Raw genomic sequence first — 20,316 nt, forward strand, 5'->3', positions numbered from 1 at the left:
TGAAAAACTGGCTTCCAGTCTATTCCATCTGGAAACTAATATCTTTGACAAAGAGTGTAGGAGAACTCTGGCAGTTGGTGACTGAGTGGAAATCTGAAGCTTTAGCTTCCATGGTTCAGGGCAGGGCTTGATCAGAGAGTCACCTTGGATCCCTCAGTTCATCTGGCCTGCGGAGACATGATCTCCTGGTGTTCATAACCCTCTTCACCAGCTCAGCTCCTCTCACATGAATTAAAACTACGGCTTGAGCTGCCTGGGCGGCTCAGTCGGTTAAGCGTCCAACTCTTGATTTGGGCTCAGGTCATGGTCCCAGAGCTATGGGATCGAGCCCCCTCATCAGCCTCTGTGCTGAGCCTGGAGCCTGCTTACGATTCTCTCTTTCCCTGTGTCCTTCTCTCTGCTTCACTCTCTCTCGCTCTAAAAATCAATAAATCAATAAATCAAATATTAAAATAAATAATACAATAATAAAGATATAATATATATAAACTTATTTATATATATAATTTGGATAATATAAATAAAATAATAAAATAAAAAATTAAATAAATAAATAAATAAATAAAATAAAGTAAAAATAAATAACATTGTGGCTTGATTGCTGTGAACACTTTGGCTAGGCCATGGCTGACCGTGAGTAGGTGTGGATTATATACTTGATTAATTTAAATCTGAATCTGTGTCTTCTAGAGCCCTATGTCATATGAGATGCCCTTGTCAGAGCATTTTCTAGTTGATTCAAGGCCCTCCCAAGGGCCTCTAGTCCACCAGCTCTCCACCCAGACAGTAAATGGATTGCAGCATTCGATCCAGGAGTCTGCCAGTGTCTCATCTCTCGCTGACCTGTATCACCCACACCATGGCCAACGCTTAAACATCCCACCGCTGTTGTTTAAAAACCAGAGTTGCCTTGGTTTGTCCCATGGAAGCACTGCCTCTTGGGACAGATGCAGGGAAAGAGTAACATCAGTGTTGCAGAGAGGACCCTATTGCTCCTATTGTATAGTCACACTCAATAAAAGGCACATTTATTGTATAAAGGAGCCTGTCTAAAATTCCGTGGAATTCTGTCAGTTGTTACTGATTGTTGCTTTTATAAAGGATTGTGTTATTTTAAAATTCATTTAGGGGCGCCTGGGTGGCTCACTTGGTTGAGCATCCGACTTCAGCTCAGGTCATGATCTCGCGGTCTGTGAGTTCGAGGTCCGCGTCGGGCTCTGTGCTGACAGCTCAGAGCCTGGAGCCTGCTTTGGATTCTGTGTCTCCCTCTCTCTCTCTGCCCCTCCCCTGCTCATGCTCTGTCTCTGTCTCTCTCTCTCTCTCTCTCTCTCTCTCTCTCTCTGTCAAAAATAAATAAACATTTAAAAATTTTTGAAAAAAAATTCATTTAATGTAAACCCTCTTAATTAAGACATTATGAAAACTCAGAGAGGGATAGGGATGAGGTAAGAAATTTTCAAGAAAGCACTTGCTGAAAAATTCACGGGATAAATATAACTATAAAAAGAATATCAAAACTAAGAAAAATGCCTTTTCTGAGAACCCCAACTCTTACTAAAATAGATATGCTAATTCCAATCCTTTTCTCTATTGATTTGAGCAGCATTCTGCAGGAGTTCCATTAAGCTACGTTTTGTTGGTTGAATCTGAGCCATGCAAATAGTAAAAATGCATTACCTTTTAAAAAATACCCTATAATTAGAATGGTCACTAATTCAAACTGATCTTTCTTATAAGTGGTTTGAATTAGTGGGGCTTTTATAGTGTTCCTAGCCACCATCAATTTAATATGAAATGATGTAAAATTACTTCACATAGTCCTTTAGTGAGACCATAGTTGAGACTATTAGACCAGTGGGTAAGACAATTTTGCTTAGGAAGTTTGCATTCTTCTTCTCTGATATGTTATGGGAACTCTGCTTTTACTGTTGTTTTTTTTTTTTTTTTTTTTTTTATCATTTGTCTCCTTGCCTTTTTATCATTGAGGAAAATGAAACATAGACAAACGTACAACTCAAATGCACCTCTGAAACCCAATGAGGTAGCAGCCTATTATTAAATGTAGAGCAGACTAAACACTTTTGAAAAGAAGAATCGGGTTTCAGGCTTTAGCTTTGTGCTTGTCATTTAGACTTTGGAGTAATCATACTTGCTGGGGCTGAAGCATTTGATGCTAGGCAGACTATGGACTGATTGGAAAACTTAGTGAGTTTTTTCCCCTAATAGTTGTAGCCATGTACTTGTCGTCCTTCCCCGATGTACTGGGGTGCAGAATTTCCTATCGTATAACGGAGGGGTGAATTTCTAAATCATATTGTCAAGCCTATGGCACTCTTTCAGGTATACAAGAAGGGTCTCTGTATGGCAAGAATCCTCTACCTAGCTGTTTCCAGAGGCAGCGATTCTATGAAAAGGGGCTCCTTTTTCAAGGAACAGACTAACCGTTCCAAGAAGGGAACCTGAAACTGAAATAGGACAAACTTTACAAAGGATTTTTTTTTATACCTTTTGGTGCCAATTTTTCTTGTCCGAATGGTAAAGAAATCCCAAGGACATGCGAGGCAGGTAGAAGTGGGTAACATACCTTACTTGCCCTGGTCCCAGCTGTCTGGGTCTTCTGAGAAGCTGGTATGCTCTTTGCGAACTCCCTGTGCGAAAGCAATGTGTAGGTGCTTATGCAGTGCCAATTCAGATTTGCAAAGGTAAGAACGACAAACTACTTTCAACTCAAGGAAAGCCCAAACTCAAAAGTTACTACCTTTTAGGTTAGTTTGATGGGGCGCCTGGGTGTCTCAGTCGGTTAAGCGTCTGACTTCAGCTCAGGTCATGATCTCACGGTTCGTGAGTTCGAGCCCCGCGTCGGGCTCTGTGCTGACAGTTCGGAGCCCGGAGTCTGCTTCGGATTCTATGTCTCCCTCTCTCTCTGCCCATCCCCCGCTCATGCTCTGTCTCTCTCTATCAAACAAATGAATAAACATTAAAAAAAATCTTTTAGGTTCGTTTGAGATTTGGAGTTGTTTCTTTCTCTCAGTCAGATGATCCCCACTCAAGTGGAAACACTAAAAGAAAGGTGAGCAGAAATGCCTGCAATGATCATCTCAGCTCTGAGTTCCCACCGGAACCAGTTCCTGTAAGTCCTTGGAGTGTGGCCTGTTATGACTGAACACACCTTAGACATTACCCACCAATGGGGCATCAGCCACCGTTATTCATGAACTGCTGCTACCATAGCTGATGCATGCTCTTGGTTCTAAATAAGGTGTGGCTTATAAGAATTTTAATTTACGGCCATGGATATTGCTCACCTACTTTAGATCTAATTTCAGCCGGAATAGTTATTTGACAAGGCATTCATGTGGCTGAGAAACTCTGACTCTTTTATTTAAGCTGCTGATAGATTTAGCTGTCCTGTTTTTGAAGATTTGCACATTTCCTGGCTTACTTGGAACTGGTACCATGTGGGATCAAAGACCGCTAGAGACCCTGTATTAATTCTAATAAATGTTAAAATAAAAGTTAAGCTCCATTTTCTGGTTCCTGTTGTAACTGGAAAGAATAGCTCATTCACAAGAAGAAAATGAATTAAAAATTAGGAACAGTGTGCCTTATCTCTTCCAAATGTGGGTACAGATATCTGTTTTGCTTTTCCCTTTATATCATAGAGCAAAGAAAGTCACATTTAGTAACAACTCTATGGCCTCCATCTGGGTCTTCTGCTCTAGGCGTAGGAGGGAACCAACTCCCTTTAGGGTTCAAAGCTCCCCTTGCTTCAGACCTTTTGTTTCCTTGTTGCTGCCGAGAGGCTCGTGATGGCGGCCATTGCCTTTACTATCCCTGTGTCGTGTTCCTTCCCCCTCCTTTCCTGATGTATGTGTGTGCGTGTGCGGGCACTGGAATCTGGGAATAATTTTGCTGAGAGAAGACAGAACACATTTCTCAAGTTTGCTTGATGTTTGGCCTCCAAATGCCAGTGTGAATTCGATTTCATGGCCCATCTCATGAACTCATCTTAGGGTTCAGGACTCATATGGATCCTTCTAGGATTACTGTTCCCTCTACCTGGAATCATGGCTCTCAGCTTGTAAATCTCCAACAGAGAAATATAGAGGAGCAGAAGAAAAATTAAAACCTGGCAAACTAAGTTCCTACTGATGACAAGTGGTCTAGTATTTCAGTTCTGTTGTGTGTTGTTTTCGAAGGCTTTTTTGTCACAAAATGACCTGAAAGATAGTAGAGTCTGTGGGATTATAATATGGTTCTATTATATGAGGGATATGAATGATTCCAAGATATTAAAATTTTTTTAACATTTATTTATTTTTGAGAGAGGGAGAGACAGAGCATGAACGGGGGAGGGTCAGAGAGAGAGGGAAACACAGAATCTGAAACAGGCTCCAGGCTCCGAGCTGCCAGCACAGAGCCCGACGCGGGGCTGGAACTCACGGACCGCGAGATCATGACCTGAGCCGAAGTCGGACGCTTAACCGACTGAGCCACCCAGGCGCCCCGATTCCAAGATATTTTAAAAGAACCAAGGATGGTTAGGATTGTCAGTTACCAATACAATTATGTGACTCAATTTCTAAACGGGTCTGGGGTGAGTTTCAGTTTCCTTATAAGTAAAAGGGGGAAGATGATTTCTACTGAACGTGGTTCGTGTGAAAATTAATGAGATGATGTGTCATACAAAGCACTTAACACTATGCCTGACATGGAATAAGCACTCAATAAATGGAAGAAAATGTACACACACACACACACACAGACACACACACACACACCCTTTATTTTCACTGTCAGGTCTTGTCTATTTGTACCTTCTGTTCAGGAACCTTCTTTATTTCTCTAGCCTTTACCTCTGGCCTAACTTCTAGTGTCTAGCCAGCTGTTCCTGACGCTTCCATTAAACTGTCCTTTAAATGGTTATGTTTCTTTGACCTGCTGACAGTGACTTTTGAAGGGAACCCAGTACGGTGGTGATTTTAGGATTCATAGAACTATGTAACTTTAGAACTTTACTTGAAAGATAAGGAATATGAGGTCCAGAGAATGTAGGGAATTTCTCCCAAATCATACAGTTTTCAAATCTGGATTTCTGGGTTGTCAACATTATCTTTTACACATGTAACAGAGTTCTTCAGACCCAGAGGAGAGTCCCGGCAAAGCACAGGATTCAGATTGAGAAGGGATTATGTCTGAAAGTTAAAGAGGAGTGATAAAATGGTTACAAATTGTGACCTTATGTAAGGTATTTATCTCTCCATTTCTAAAATAATAGGTACCTACTTACCTCATAGGATCTTGTGAGATCTAGATTCTAGACAATGTGGGTGAAAATGTTTGTAAACTGCAAAATGCTTCATAAATACTAATTTTATCTTTTTTATGCTATTTTATCACACCATATACCTATGTGTATGTACATATACATGTTAGATGTATATTGGGACATAAGTGTGTATATGTGACTCTTAGTAGATTAGTGTGCTAATAATAAAACCATTTTCAATCAAACCCAACTTTTTTCTAGCTTTTATCTGTAGTGTCCAATTTGTGATCATCTGTGGTAGGCTGTCTGTGTACTGCAAAGAGAGCTCAGGATCTCGGAGGCTGGGCTACGAATGGGAAAGGATGCAGAAGGGGATTTTTGCTGCATTGAAATCCAGGTCAACCAGTTGGGTGCTTAACAGGTGAAAAAGCCCCTTGCCATAAGGAATCAGGAGATCTTGCCTTGGAAGGGCTGAATATATGGGGATCTCAAACTACTTTCATCTTCATGAATATTAAGCTATTTCCCTGAGTCTCAACGGATGATTTACTGGGATTAACTGCTCTGTGTGTGACTTAGAAAAGTAAACGTGATTCTAGTTTCTTATCATACAGGAAAGTGTAAAGAGCGGGCAGAAATGGCAAATTCGTGTCCACTTGTGGGCACTCTTGGGTTGAGTGGTAGTGATGTGTTAGAGAACCGTGCAGAAGGAGATTTGGGGACTGAGGGTAGGTCAAGTTGGACAAGTGCCGTAAGTAACCTAGCAGTGTGTACTGTAGGCTCAGGTGGGAATAATATATGTACGTATTGGAGATAGCGCCAGGGCCTTGGTTATAGTCCTGGTGTCATCCATCACATCCACCTGGGAGACCTTAAACAAGACTCTTCATCACTCAGGACTTCAGTTTTCCTCATTTGCAAAATAATGGCCATTTTGCATGGCCATCTTCTGTTTAGAACAGAGGGACAGTTTACAATTTTCTTCATGTCAACTCCAGTACACCTTTACCAAGGAAGATGACCGTCCTTAGTGATTACAAAGGTATAATTCTACCTTTATTGACCTTATAGGATCTTGTGAGATCTAGATGATGTAGAACATGTGTGAAAACATTTTGTAAACTGCAAACGTTGCGTAAATAGTGGCTTCAGATCCTCCAGTTTTCTAAGTTATATTCTCTCTAGACAGTCAAGAATATGAAAGAAATTCCTTTTAAAGAGTTTTCTCAGAACATTCCTTTGGCTATAGCAAAGGAAAATGAAATTAATAATTATATTTTTAATGGATGAAAGCTGAATGTGTTTGACTTGGAACCTTTCATCATCCTCTATGACTCTCAAAAATGAGAGACAGAATTGCTATATTTTCCTTTTCCATTAAGAAAAAGGAATTGGGGCGCCTGGGTGGCTCAGTCAGTTGAGTGCCTGTCTCTTGATTTTTGACTCAGGTCATGATCTCACGGTTGGTGGGTTCAAGCCCTGCCTTGGGCTCTCTGTGCTGACAGTGCAGAACCTGCTTGGGATTTTCTTTCTCCCTCTCTCTCTGCCCCTCCCGTTTGTTCTCCCTCTCTCAAAATAAATAAATAAACTTTTAAAAAAAGAAAAAATTAATATGCTTGTTTCTTTTTGTTTGATACACACTTTTACAAAATCTGCTTTCCCCCTAAAATCAAGCTTATCTTTGTCTCAAGATTTTTTTTGGCCTGATTTTAGCTAAATCATTTTTTTTCCAGTTAAAAAAAGGTCATTCCACACTTTGCAATGTTTATCCAAGTGATAGGGACCCCAGAAAGTTGACAGTGGGATCTCTGGAGGTTGTCTGGAGCAAGTTTGGAAAACCCTCACATACTCAGCCTGCTACACGTTGTATTCCTTCTGTGAGATTTGTGGTTTTATTTTCTTCCATATTGTCATTTTATTCAAAAGGGTGGAAGATTATGGATGACTAATTGGCATTTTAATTAAGGCAAGGGGAGGGGATTAGTGAATTTTAGCTCATGCTTGCTACTGGCTTTTGAGGAAAAGATCCCATGTATGATCCCTCGGTCTCTGTTTTCAGATCAGACTCCGACCCCAACGAGATTCCTGAAGAACTGTGAGGAGGTGGGGCTCTTCAATGAGCTGGACTGCTCCCTTGAGCATGAGTTCAGGAAGGCTCAGGAGGAGGAGAGCAGCAAGCGGGTAGGTTTGCTTGAATGGACACCTCGACAGGTGCCTCCTCTCACCCCCATTAGAATCTTCTGTGTGGAAACTTAGGTGGCACCGCGGATTGTGCTGAAGTGGCCCTTCAACAGCATTTTATGCATTTGCAAGTATTTGTCTCATGTTTTTTAAAAAAAGGATGAAGCCCTGATTGTGGTAGGACCCCTCAAGGGGAAAACAGACATGAAATATGAAATTCAAGCAAAAAAAAATGTACCTGATTCTTGAACGTTGAGTTGGACAAACTCAGACTTCTTCTATTCAAAACTAGTTGATTTAGTTTGCTAAATATTTAGTAGCAAGTCTTACATGGGCGTTGCATGCAGAAGACAAAAGTCAAAGAGACGATAGGCAAATAATCATAGCAGGAGGAGAGGGGGTTTCATTTGATTTTGACAACCTGGGGTAAAATCTTCCCAGTAGAACTCCACCAGCATCACAGTTACTTTCCAGTCGTATTATTGAACAGCTGTTAGTGTTGAGACAAATGATTTAAATGTATGTGTGGATTATTTGTTCTTAATAATAAATGTAGAAAATCGACTTTATGAATGCCCCCACAATATATTCAGTTTATTGTAATGTTGTGCTTGTATTTTAAAATCACAATAAAGGAAAGGAAACAGGGTCACAAGTAAATGTGATAATTGGCATTTTTCCCATCGTTACGATAGAGCATTATTGAATGCCCACAATGTACTAAACAACAAATTAGACACGTTCCATGAACAGAGACTTAAAATGTGGAAGTTGGTTGAAAGGAAGGGCTGGCTAAGTTGTCACGGATTCTGAAGTTCCAGCTGTTCCATCCGGAGGAGACATTTTAAAAGGCTCTGATATTTCAAAACCTTCGAATCCTCCTGTATGTGAAATTATAATAATCCCTTGACCAGACTTTTCATGTCACATTCTTACATCCAGAGAGTCAAGGGCTTGCACTGAGTCTGTACCGCTTTAGGAAACATCATGATAATTGGTGAAGGAGACAAGAGAGGTATGAAATCTCAATCAACTCATTTTATTTGTATATGGTTACTTTGTCATGCGTACCCTATACAGCCACTTCCCTCACCCTCCAAGTGACATGAAAGGCTCCCCCGCCCCTTTTAAACAAATACTTACTTAGCACTTGTTAGCCAGGCGCTGTTCTGAGCACTTAAAAATTCAAGTCAAGAAAAATAGAAGGCATATGTTCTATAATTCACTGCACTAGAAACGTATTTTTTAAAAATGAAAATAACAAGGGCAAAGAAGAACCCAAAAGTCTAGTAAATTTCCTCTGGTTGAATAATAAATTTAGCTCTCCTGGTAGACAGGGCATGTGTGAAAGACCAAGGGATTAATAAATTCATTCATTCCTCAAGAGAGTCAACGTTGGCTTCTTAGATTAAAACTGAACTATAAGAAAGATGTGTACCTGGTTCATTTTGGTTCGTATTGTTTTCATTCCCGGTAGAATGCTTTTAACCAAAGTATGTGCCCTTGATTTTCTTATAGACATTTACTGAGGACAGCGTTAGGAAGCCCGTGGTAGGGGTGTGGTTTTAGATGTTCTCCTTTGCGTAGTACTCATGATCTTCTATATGAAGCCCCATGGGAGGAAATTCTTGCAGGTCTGAATTCCAGGAAATACTTTGCTTCCCCCAAAGGAACTGAAATATTTTGTCCTCATGGACATGAGAATCCTGTAACTGGTTCTGTTTCTCTTTTCGCTTTGACTGCTCGGTTAACAGAAAGCCAAGTTTACTGCTTAACTTTGAGAACTTTTTAGAACACTATGATGAACATATTTTACTTCTCCCCAGACTAGACTTTCAGTTCTAGTTTATATTTCCTCTGGTCCTGATTTTTAATTTAAAAAACATTTCTATGCTATACATTTTTTTTTGGCGAATTGCTTTTGAGTCCTTGTGGGTTGAGAACGAGTATAAATAATTAAACTTTAAAAAATTCAAGTAATTTGGCAAGCAAAGTTGAGAAAAAGAAGACTATTGTAGTTGTAGAAGTACATATTTTAAACACATTCTTAAAACATTTTTAAGAAGTGTCTTTTGAATGTTGCTTTTAGCCATGTGCTGGTTTTGTGATGGGTGTTTGGGTGAGGGTAGTCAGTTTCCCTCATGGTTTTGGGGTGGGCATCTCAAACCCCAACTTTACTTGTACACCAGGAAAGCTGGACAGCATTCAGGCTGTTGAGCTGCCCTCTCCCCTTGCCTCTTTCAAATCAGAGGGGCCAAATCCAGCCTTGGATGGCCTTGGCTTCTCGAGACCTAATGCACAATGACTTATCCAGCAGCCAAGTGGGCTGGGTTGGTGGCTTCTGCGTGGCATTTCTTTGGAAGCCTCAGGTGGATAAACGAAAGGTAGGGGATTGTCTCCAATCTAGCAGCATAGGTTTGTGCCACCTTTGACCCCACTTCTCTAACTACCAACATCTCTGGCACACTGCCACCCACAGCCCCTGCTTCATTTCTTCATCCCTTCCTTGAAAAGGAGGAATACAAGCTCTTTATTCAAAGCAAACCTTATTGTTATATATTATATTTTGTATGCAGTGCTATCTTCTACTTCCTTCTGCTTCACAGTCAGATAATTATTTCTTTTTAATTGTACATCTCCAACCTTCTTCTGGTTTCTTTTCCTCTGGGTATAAGTACTTTATACAAAAATATCAGAAGATTTAGGCTGGTCCTTCCCTCCACCTCTAACTTTCTAGCTGCAGTTTTATCTAGAACATTCTGTTCAAGAGCAAATAGAGAATTTATCCTTGCTTATTAGCCCATTTGGCCATCCATTGGGCAAAATCCTATTCTAGGGACTATCTCTAATCCTGACAGCCTTCTCCAAAAGCGTATCAATGTATGTATAGAATGAGGACAGGCTAGAGGCAGGTCATGACAATGGAAAAAGCCCTAATATCTGTATCTATATCACATGTAGAAAGCAACACATTCCACAGTTACCCAATCTTCCACATAAGTATAAGCTCATGGTTTCAAAACTCTTTAATAAGAGATGTTTTTCCCTTGAAAAAGCATCCATCACTAGCAGGCATCACAAATCTCAGTTTGCCTGTGGCTTAGAAGTCAGGGTCGTCTATGTCCTGAAACAGTTGAGAAACTTGTGCTCATCATGTATTCATTCAGTAAATCTTTTTGAGTGCTCATCATGTGCCAGGCACTGTCTGAGCCTTGATGAATATACCCACGGACTAAAGCTAATTAAAAACAAAACCCTGCCTTCAGGCAGCTTGCTTCTCATGGGTAAGACAGACAATAAGTAAAAACAATAGAACATATAGCGTGTCAAAAGGTGATAAGTGTTATAGCAGGAAAGGGGCAGAATGAGTGTTGGGGGTGGTCACTGGGTTGCCGGTAAGTGGACACATGCTGCAGAGACCCAAAGGAGGAGAGTGGAGCTTTGCTTCAGAGCAGGTGTGTGTTGAGGAGAAGAATGTTCCAAGTAGAGAGAGCAATGAGTCAAAGCTCTAAGGCTGGAGGACGCTCTGTGGCTTGGAGGAATCGCAAAGAGGAGAGTATATAATAAGCTAAAGAGTGGGCACCAGGAGGGCAGATTCCAGAAGGTCTGCAGCCTCCAGATTTTTCTCCCGGTGAGATGGGGAACCGTAAAGAGTTTCAAGCAGAAGAGTGATAGGATCTGACTTCTATATTAGAAAGTTCACTTCAGCTGCTGAGTTGAAAGTAAACTGTTGGAGGACAAGAGCTGGGAGAGAGCAGTTAAGGAGACTAAGAGAAGAATCTCGATTAAAGGTGATGGTGGATTGGTCCAAGGTGGAGACGGAGGAAGTGGTTCCATTCTGGGTCTATGTTGAAGATAGAGTCAACAGGATTTGCTGATGATCTGGGGAGTAATAGCAAGGATGGAATCAAAGGTGAACCAGGGTTTTAGTCTAAGCAACTGGAAGTATGGGGAGTTGCCTGTGGGAAGAGCCAGTTTGAGGGGAAGACCGTGGAGACTGGTTTTTTTTTTTTTTTTTTTACTTCAGTGGAGATATGGAACCGGCACATGGGTATAGTGGTCTGTAATTCAGAAAGAGGCAACTCGTCTTGAGATATGAATTTGGGAGTCACTGGCCTATAGATGGGGTTTAAATACATGAGACTTGATGGAATCGCCTGAGCCAGGAATCCATGGCGATGAAGTGGAAAAGGTCTCAGCATGGAACTTGGCGGACTCCTCCCGAACCTCCAGGAAAGAGTATTCAACTCTCCTCAGTGGCCAGGGCTGACACAGACGACCCTGAGGCGTGAAGAATCAAGTCAAGTACAGAACCCTACCGGTAATACTGAATAGACTCTAGTAACAGTTGGCAGTTAGCATGCTGATTTCATTTTCCGTGTCAGAGGCGAAAAAAACAGAAACAAAAACAAAAAAGATTTTTAAAAAGAGAAAAATAAAGAGGAAGGTGAGTTGACCTAATTTTAAATTTGATTTTTAAAAGACGGATGGAATAATGCATGCGTAGGAAGTGGGATATAGCTTCATCATATGATAATAATTGTCTGGGAGTGCGTGCGTGTATGTGTGTGTGTGTGTGTGTGTGTGTGTGTGTGTGTGTGTGTGAGTGTGTGTAAGGGGAGTTGAGAGGACTAGAAATGAACTCCTTTGTCTTGCTGAGAGAAATATAACATTACAGCCTCACGTGGTGAAGGACCCTGAAGATGAAAAGCACGGTGTGTAAGTGCTAAGTGTTGCTCTCCTCCCATAGGACCTAAATTTGACTCATCATGCTGATGCAGCAATAGCAAATTAGGGCATTTCCATGCTCTAGAATTCCTACCCAAATGATGAAAAGTGCAGTCTATTCCCAGAGGGGATTGACTGTTTAACACATGGGAACAAGGGACAAGCTACAATCTTAAGATCTTGGATCCCAGCTCAACAGGAGTCACGGAACAGGGCACGGCCAGGTCAGCCTCAGCTCAGAAAAGTAGGCGGCTCAATCTGATTAAATTCTGTACCTGGAAATCATGTTACTCGACACCACCAGTTACTTGGGGGAGAGAGGGTGCAGAGAGGAGGCCCTCTGCCTTCGTCCACACTCTCTTGCTCTGTCAACCCCTGGCTGGCACTGCTGCCCTCTGGGGAAGGTAGGATTGGTGCCGAATGGAAACGAAAAGAAACCCAGTTGAGCAAACTTGCAGCAGCTGCTCTGTTAACACGTTGCTTCTACGATATTTGTGTAAAACGGTCCCTCCTTGCAGATGTCTGGAGAAAAAGAATATTCTGAAACTTAAACTTGGTTTTACTCTGGTTTTGAAAATGTCGTCATGCTTGCTAAATCCTAGGAGATGAAACCATGAAACTGGTTTTGATCTTCTCGTGTTTTGTTTTGTTTTGTTTTGAATCAGCATGACTGAAAGGAAACCCCCACTAGCAATGCTCTAAGACATAACAACCTATTTCTTCCCCCATGCCAGTGATTGGAAAACCTAACCTTTATCTTGTAAGGATTCTTTTGGTCCTCCCATGTCAGTACACTACAAATGTAAAGCTTTTCAGCTTTCTCCTTATTGGTTTACATTATGCCCTCAGCTCGAGTGGACTTTGACACTGGAAGAGAGGAAGAGAAGAGAGAGGTTCGCTTGGTCTTTGCATCCCACTCAGGGGAGCGACTAAACCCGTGGAAAAGATCGGAAGCTATTTCATGTGTTTCAGCTTCCTGGGATTTAGGGTTAATGCGTACAGTCTTTACCAGAGATTATTAAGAGTTGGCATCCACTGCCCCATATGTCAGCGAATCAAGATGTGATCTGAGGCTCTGCCTCAATTTTAGAATGGGGTGGGAAATAAAAACTCACAATAGAGTATTTTTTATTTAAAAAAAATTTTGGCAGGGGCGCCTGGGTGGCTCAGTTGGTTAAGCTTCCGACTCCAGCTCAGGCCATGATCTCCTGGTTTGTGAGTTCGAGCCCCACATCAGGCTCTGTGCTGAGACCTCAGAGCCTGGAGCCTGCTTTAGATTCTGTGTCTCCCTCTCTCTCCCTGCCCTTCCCCTGCTTGCACTCTGTCTCTCTCATAGATAAATAAACATTAAAACAAATTTAAAAATAAATTTTTGGCAGAAAGTCAGGGCATCCTCAAAGTGGCAAAATGCATTGTCTATTGCCTTGCAAAGAACAAGAACTTGATATCAAGTATATTTGATATGGATGATGGGGGAAGGCCCACGGTTTGGGGGAATACCAACCGAGAGGCGTGCTTGGTATTTGGCCATCTCCTCCCTTGAAGACTTTGCATATTTGGAAAATTTGAACTAAAATGGATGAATCCTCACAACGTAACTTGCACACTGAGAAAAAAATATGTTTATCTCCTGAAACTGAGGATCTAATCTCTGATGCTAAATTATTTGGCAGTTCCTGGCTCCGCCTTCAGCCAGTGTTCTAATCTGAATTAAAAGGGGGTGGTGGCTGGGGGGCGGGACTTGTGGATAAATGTCTCAGCCTATGAGTGGCAGGTTTGATTGTTCTCTGAGTTCAGTATTAAGCCTGTAAGTTTTTGGTCTTGGGTCCTGTTGATATTTGCTAGCCCACGACACGTGTCCCACCAAGACGGAGGTCTCAGCCTGATGTCTTTGGGGAGAGTTGATCGCAAGGCTTCCAGAGGCTAAAGTCTGAATGAGAAACAGTTTGCATTCATCCCGTGCTGTGACTGGTGGCCTTGCACGAGGCACTTATGTTTCCACTTGAAGCTGTGCAGTGGAAGAGAATGGGAGGCTCAGACCCTGTTTAGGGTGTAACCAGAAGATTGCAAGAGGGAACCGGGTATTGACTTTGAGAACCGCTTTTTGTGTTGGAATATCACAGAATAAATTAGTATTTTCTTGCACCAGTATTTCCTGTTCAGTTGTGACAGGGAACAGCAATGATCAAAGTACTTAGGTACTCACGAAGCGTATTCAGGCCCACGTATGCCACTTTGAACGTGTTAATAATTTGATTTTGGTCCCTCTAGTTCACAGGGAATAACTATAGGTGATTATACCGGTACTGTGTTCCCCCTTTAAATGCAGAGGAATAAACTATCAAGAGAGACAGAGCGTTGATAGGCCTTCCCCACGGAGGGCCGGTGGTAAGGCTCTTCTCTCTGCTTTGTCTCTGCCTCCTTGTCTTTTGGCTGTATCCCCTCCCAGGTGTTTTCTGCTTACACCTCTTCTTCAGAAAACTCATAAATTCTCACAGCGTAACAATCAGCTCCACCAGACAATTCCTTCACCTCTACATCTAGTCTTCAGACTTGAATATTAGCCTCCAGTCTGCAGCTGCTACCCACGTTCCCATCGAACACCCCGCCGCTACTCCCAACTGCCTGCAAAGTGTACTCAGAGCCTCCTCGTGCAAACTCACTGCCTTGTCAGAGGCATGTGTCCCCCCGCCGCAGGAGTCCGTTTTGCCTTCCAAGCCTCCTTTGCCCCAGCAACTTTCTTAGGAAAGAGACCTCCTCTCCTCCCTTTAGTTTTCGTTTCTATCACCTCAAGTCTAGACCATCATCGCTGCCTACCGGGTTATCGCTGTGGATTCCAAGAAAGTTTCTGACCACTAACCTAACTTAAAAGAAATACCTCGCATTAAGCCTTGCAAAATTGAATGCATTTTTTTTTTAATTTTTTTTTAACATTTATTTATTTTTGAGACAGAGAGAGACAGAGCATGAACGGGGGAGGGGCAGAGAGAGAGGGAGACACAGAATCGGAAGCAGGCTCCAGGCTCTGAGCTGTCAGCACAGAGCCCGACGCGGGGCTCGAACTCACGGACCGCGAGATCGTGACCTGAGCCAAAGTCGGCCGCCCAACCGACTGAGCCACCCAGGCACCCCTGAATGCATTTTTTAAGCAATAAAGAAACTAACCGAAGTGTTTACAAGTAAAAAAAAAAAACACCATTGCAAAAATTTAGAAAAAAATTGTATTTTACTTCTGACTTGTGGTTAAGTTCAAAGTTCCTCCAGACACTGTGATTGTTAAAAGGTAGAGGAGTTGGTGTGGGATGTCGTAGGTATTAAAAGGAGTTATGTTGGGAGCTGTTGAGCATAGGCTTGATTCTATGACATTCTATGCATGGAATGCACCTAAAAGGAACAGAGCAGGGATGGGCGGGCATGGAAGTATACTGAAGAAAGGACTCCAAAAATAGCCCCAAACACAGTGGATCCCTGGAGCTCCTTGGGCACCACCATCAACCCAGACTTGGGCTGTGAGGACCACTCATTTGGCCTGCCTTCCCATCAGGTGGCCTTACTGTAGCTGAAAATCAGCCCAATTGAATTATTTGTCTGGAAGCTCCTCACTAAAACAATTATGATGCTTCGCTTTAAGGGCGCCGAAAAGGACGGCTTTTCCCAGGAGGACACTTTCTCAACAGGGTGATTTTTCTATTCCAGGTTGGGTTGGGTCCTCAGCTAGTTAAGAATCGTTTCTTACCTGTCCCGAGGCAGGCAGGCGAGCCAGGCTGGGATTTCAAGGTATTAGCCCAAATGGAATCACAGCAGAGAATTGATGCTCTCCTCTGAAGGAGTCAGTTTCCAGCTGTGAGTAATTCAGAACTCGAAACCCACCAGACAGGCACGGGGAGGCGGGTGTGTACCTGGGCATGGGAGGCCTTTGCATCTGCAGAGGAAGCTTATGCTGTCCTCTGTGAGGCCCTGCATTAATGCTCCCAAAGGCAAGCAGGAAAACAGATCTGTTTTCAGGACCGGATTAAAAACGAAATGACTTAAAGATGAAGCTTCCGTTCTAGGCAGAAAACAGCACTCACATTTGGAAAATTGGGCCAAATGTTCGACTCCTCGTGCATCTGTAGCGAAGAATCACTTACCTGGGCCCCTCGCAGAGACGTGAGAAAAAAAAAAATTGACATTGTAAAAAGAGAATAGGAAAATAATATAATGGTTGCAAGAGTCTCTGCCCCCATCATCTCATAAATCCAGGTGAACGTTAAGTATGGTCCAGAGCAGGTATGGGAGTGATTTACTCTGGGAACCCTGCTTCAGCATTTGTGTGTTGTTAAGTTATTTCCATATTGATAAGGCTGAGGCCAGGAACTGGGATTCCGAGCATTCCTCCTGTCCATATTTCCAGCATGTTGGTTATCAACTCAAACCTGCAGCGCAATTACTGTTTTTAGCCTCGGAACACTACTCGGACATTTTCCTTGTTTTTTTTTGTTTTTGTTTTTGTTTCTTGTTTTTTTTTTTTTTGTTATTGTTTGTTTTTTACCCAAAGATCGCCAAAGCCCAAGGGCCTAGGAAATAGTGTTGTTTCTTCCCCCCCTTGAATTACGTGTACCACGTTCTTACACTTTGGGGAACTAGCTGTTGTGGTGACCTGGGAGGGGGTTGTTCACAGGCTGGTTGGATGGGAGATGCAGTCAGGCCATCCTCGTGGGTAGCCACACGCAACCTGCTCCTTGATATTCGGCTGGAACGAGCCTCACACCCCAAATATGACGGGATATCAGCGGCAGGGTTTCCAGAACGTTGCTGGACTTCACTTTGTTTTTTTGCTTTCCGGGATATTAAAGGCTATTTTTAGCCTGTTCGAACCTGTGACTCTTCTGTGTGATGAGGCCAAATTCTCTCATCTGGCTCTAGAGTGAGATGGGTTGCCGAAAGACTTTACCCTCCGCATCTCCTCTAAGCATGTGCTTTCTAACAAAACGTTCTAGCGTTGGTGAAACCAGACTGTTGTGTAGGTGGATGGTATTTTGACCTTTGACCTGAAGGCGAATGCGAGCTGTTTCATTTCACAGTGTTGGAGCTAGAAGAAGGGAGAGACCCACCTGCAAGCTCTCCCTTCATTGTCTGGCACCGTGGAGGGGGGGTCCCCAGTTCCCTCTGTGGAGTGGGGTGAACCCCACATTTTGCATTTAGGGGGGCTGCAGTCTCAGCCATCCCTGGGATCTGAGTTATGTGCAGGGCACGCCATCTGCTACATGGAAACTTTGAAAGTTGATCACGGTGCTTGTCTGCACCCTTAGCCTGAGTCGGTGCCAGGCACCGCCCTTTTCTGTGGCTTTATGTTTGGGTGGGGGCTTGCTTGGGCTCTGCGAGCAGTCATGTCCCCAAAGAAGAAAAGCAGTCGTGTTCTGTGTGGATGTCAGGTTGATTGGCTGCAGATGATGCAGCACTGGGCCTTGTGAATCACTGTCATTCCCAAAGAACCCGTCCCCTTTTTGGCTTCTCCTCACGTGATTTGTTATGCACAGAGCTTAGGAACTTTCCCACAGGATTTATGAACGTGAGGCTTTTGTTGGATTTGTTGGCACGGTGGGCCCCGGGCGTTCCTGTTCTTTCCAGGGGAAGCCTGGAATCTGTAGTGCTCTAGAATGGAGAGTGCAGGCGAGCCCCACCCTTGTAGCCCCACCTGATTGGTCCCCAAGTGGCAGAAGAAGCCATTCCGGAATTCTGGCGGCCCCTTTGCGGGATGACGTGCCAAAGCGTGATGTGCAGTGTGGGCGCCCCGTGCTGCTGCCGGTCCACCTGAAAATGGCCTTGCAACACTTCCGGTGCTATTGGTAACAGCCCAGGCGCGGGTTGTGGAGAAGTAACGAATTCAGGACGGGGGCAAGAAATCCCGACCCCACTCTGTCACTTTCTAAACGCACGGCTTTATTGTCTACACCGGGCCTTTGGACAACCTTGGGATTATACACATACATAGTTCGAATATATTGAGAGCTGGAGAATAAAAAAATAAAGCTCATTCTCAGGTAGATGGTGTTAGATGCACAGGTCGCCGCAGCCTCTCACCTTGAACGTTCTTTCTGCTGTTGACTGAAATAAGTGGTCGAAAAAGGGTCCTGGGGACACAACCTCAAACTCCGTATTCACAGAGATAATACCGCAGTGGTGACATTGCTGCCTGAAGGAGCATCTCTTTTCCCGCACAGTGGGGTGGGGAGGATAGTTTTTGTCCTAGATCTCTGCTAGATTTTTTTTTTTTTGCCTTCATTTGTATCACAATAATGCACACCTACCTGCCTACCTGTTTTAGGCAAAGTGGGAAATCCAGGCTTTGTGAATAATTCCTCATCGTGCTGACCACTACCTAGAATTGCCTCCAGTGGCCAACACCAGCTTTAACAGACACTTAATGTCAAGAGCGTAGCTACCTGCTGCCCTGCCTCGTGAAGATGCCACAACCGATTTGCCCACCAAGCGTGAGCTTACGAGTCGACTGACCGTTAGTGGTGATAGATTTGCACGGCTCCAAACGCACGTGCCCTCCCTCAGACCCCCTGGTAGCCGGAGGCACATATTGCCAGACAGCTGGCCAGGGCCAGGGGTGCAGTCTGTGATCGCGGGGGAGAGGAGCCGCTTTGACCTCATTAGCGCTGTTCTAATGGAGTGCTACAGGCACAGACTACAGCTACCAAGGCCACACTCTTAATACAACGGGCTGGTGCATTTTACAGAAAAAAAAACAAACAAAACCAAAACAGTCAGCTTACCACACCGATGGAATAGCCCAAGCATCCTTCTCTTTTCTGCGATTTTAGATTTTGCCCTCCCTGGACTCTGTTGCCATTTGACAAAATCTCACGATGCCACAGCCAGCCTGCCTGAGTCACGTGGCGGTGGTTCGTTGTAAAAAGTATCGAGAGTCTCACGTCTGTGCTTCAGTCGCCCTGCAAACGGCCATGTCGAGAAATGCCTGGGAAGCCCAGATAGGACAGGGGGCAGATGTGTCTGTGATGTCCGCGTCCGGGGTGCTGTGAGAAGGGAGGGCACGAATGGTGCTTTGTGTGTATGCGAGGAGTGGCTCGAAAGGGACTTAGCCCCTAGAACACTTTGCTGGGGTGCTTTGTGGGATTTATTCAGCTCATCCTCCTGGACTTACTGGCTTTTTATCAAAGAGTAAATACCACTCCAACAGAGGCATGCCCTGCGAGTATAGAACGGTTGGCTCAGAGCAGTGCTCAAACATCCGTTTATGACTTACTGCGCTCACATGCTTTTATCCAGTTCCCCCTGCGTTTCGAAGTCACGGCACTTACTTCCTCATCCCCTGCTCGGGGTGTCTGTGAAGGCTTTTTCTTTCAAGTCTGCCGCTGAGACCACTTGACATATTAGCCAGTCGGAGAATGAGGTGGGAACCAAGCTGACTAATATTTGCATTTGCGTTTCCTACCCGTGGAAGAGAAGAAGGAGACGGAGTCGGATTTGTAAAGTGGTCCCCATTTTCCACAACCCCTTGGCAGAGGTGACCTACACCGAGTGCCAGATGCCTTTCCCAACAGCTGTTTGGTGATTCCGTGTCACTGGGCTCACTGTAAAATCAGGCATATCCTTTTAATTACCTGTTCATATTTCAGCGATGCCGAGCTCTGTGGCACAGGGAGAGGGGATAAACCTTCATTGTAATGGATTTTTAGTAAGACTATCTCTGAGATAAGAGTCCTAAATCTTGGCAGTCTCTTTAGAGCACACACTTTGTGATTGCACACAAATTCTTGGTTCCCCAGAGCCGTGTTGTAAATGGAGTGCACTGTACAGGGCTGGGTAATAAGATACTGCAGATACATTTGAGAGCAAGGTGCACTTTTGCTTTATTTATGAAGATAGACATGCTGGTTGAGGGCTTAATCACAGCTGATAAATCATTTTAAGAAAGCCTATTAGAACCATATGCTGATTTTTTTGCATTAATATAGTGTGTCTGTTTCCAGTCTAATAAGACAGGGTTTTCTCTCATGCTCTCCGTGTCTCTCCGGTGTGGACTATTTATCTGTTTAAGTGGTATCACTTGTGTGGGAGCATTTATCTCTTTAAGAGGTACCATTAATAAAAGAAGGTGAAAGGAAAGGGGGAAGGAAAAATGAGTG

General features: G+C 43.5%; 1 protein-coding gene across 2 annotated transcripts in view; it reads left to right on the forward strand.

Annotated features, from left to right (window-relative positions):
- CREB5 (cAMP responsive element binding protein 5) overlaps positions 1–20,316 on the forward strand; it is a 321,468-nt gene that overhangs the window by 9,519 nt on the left and 291,633 nt on the right. For both annotated transcript variants that reach the window (XM_049642932.1, XM_049642933.1), the window contains exon 3: positions 7,329–7,450. In XM_049642932.1, coding sequence (XP_049498889.1) covers positions 7,329–7,450 — 122 coding nt within the window. The remainder of the gene's footprint in view (positions 1–7,328; positions 7,451–20,316) is intronic.

Source organism: Panthera uncia, chromosome A2, assembly GCF_023721935.1.
Source record: "Panthera uncia isolate 11264 chromosome A2, Puncia_PCG_1.0, whole genome shotgun sequence".
Lineage (NCBI taxonomy): Eukaryota > Metazoa > Chordata > Mammalia > Carnivora > Felidae > Panthera > Panthera uncia.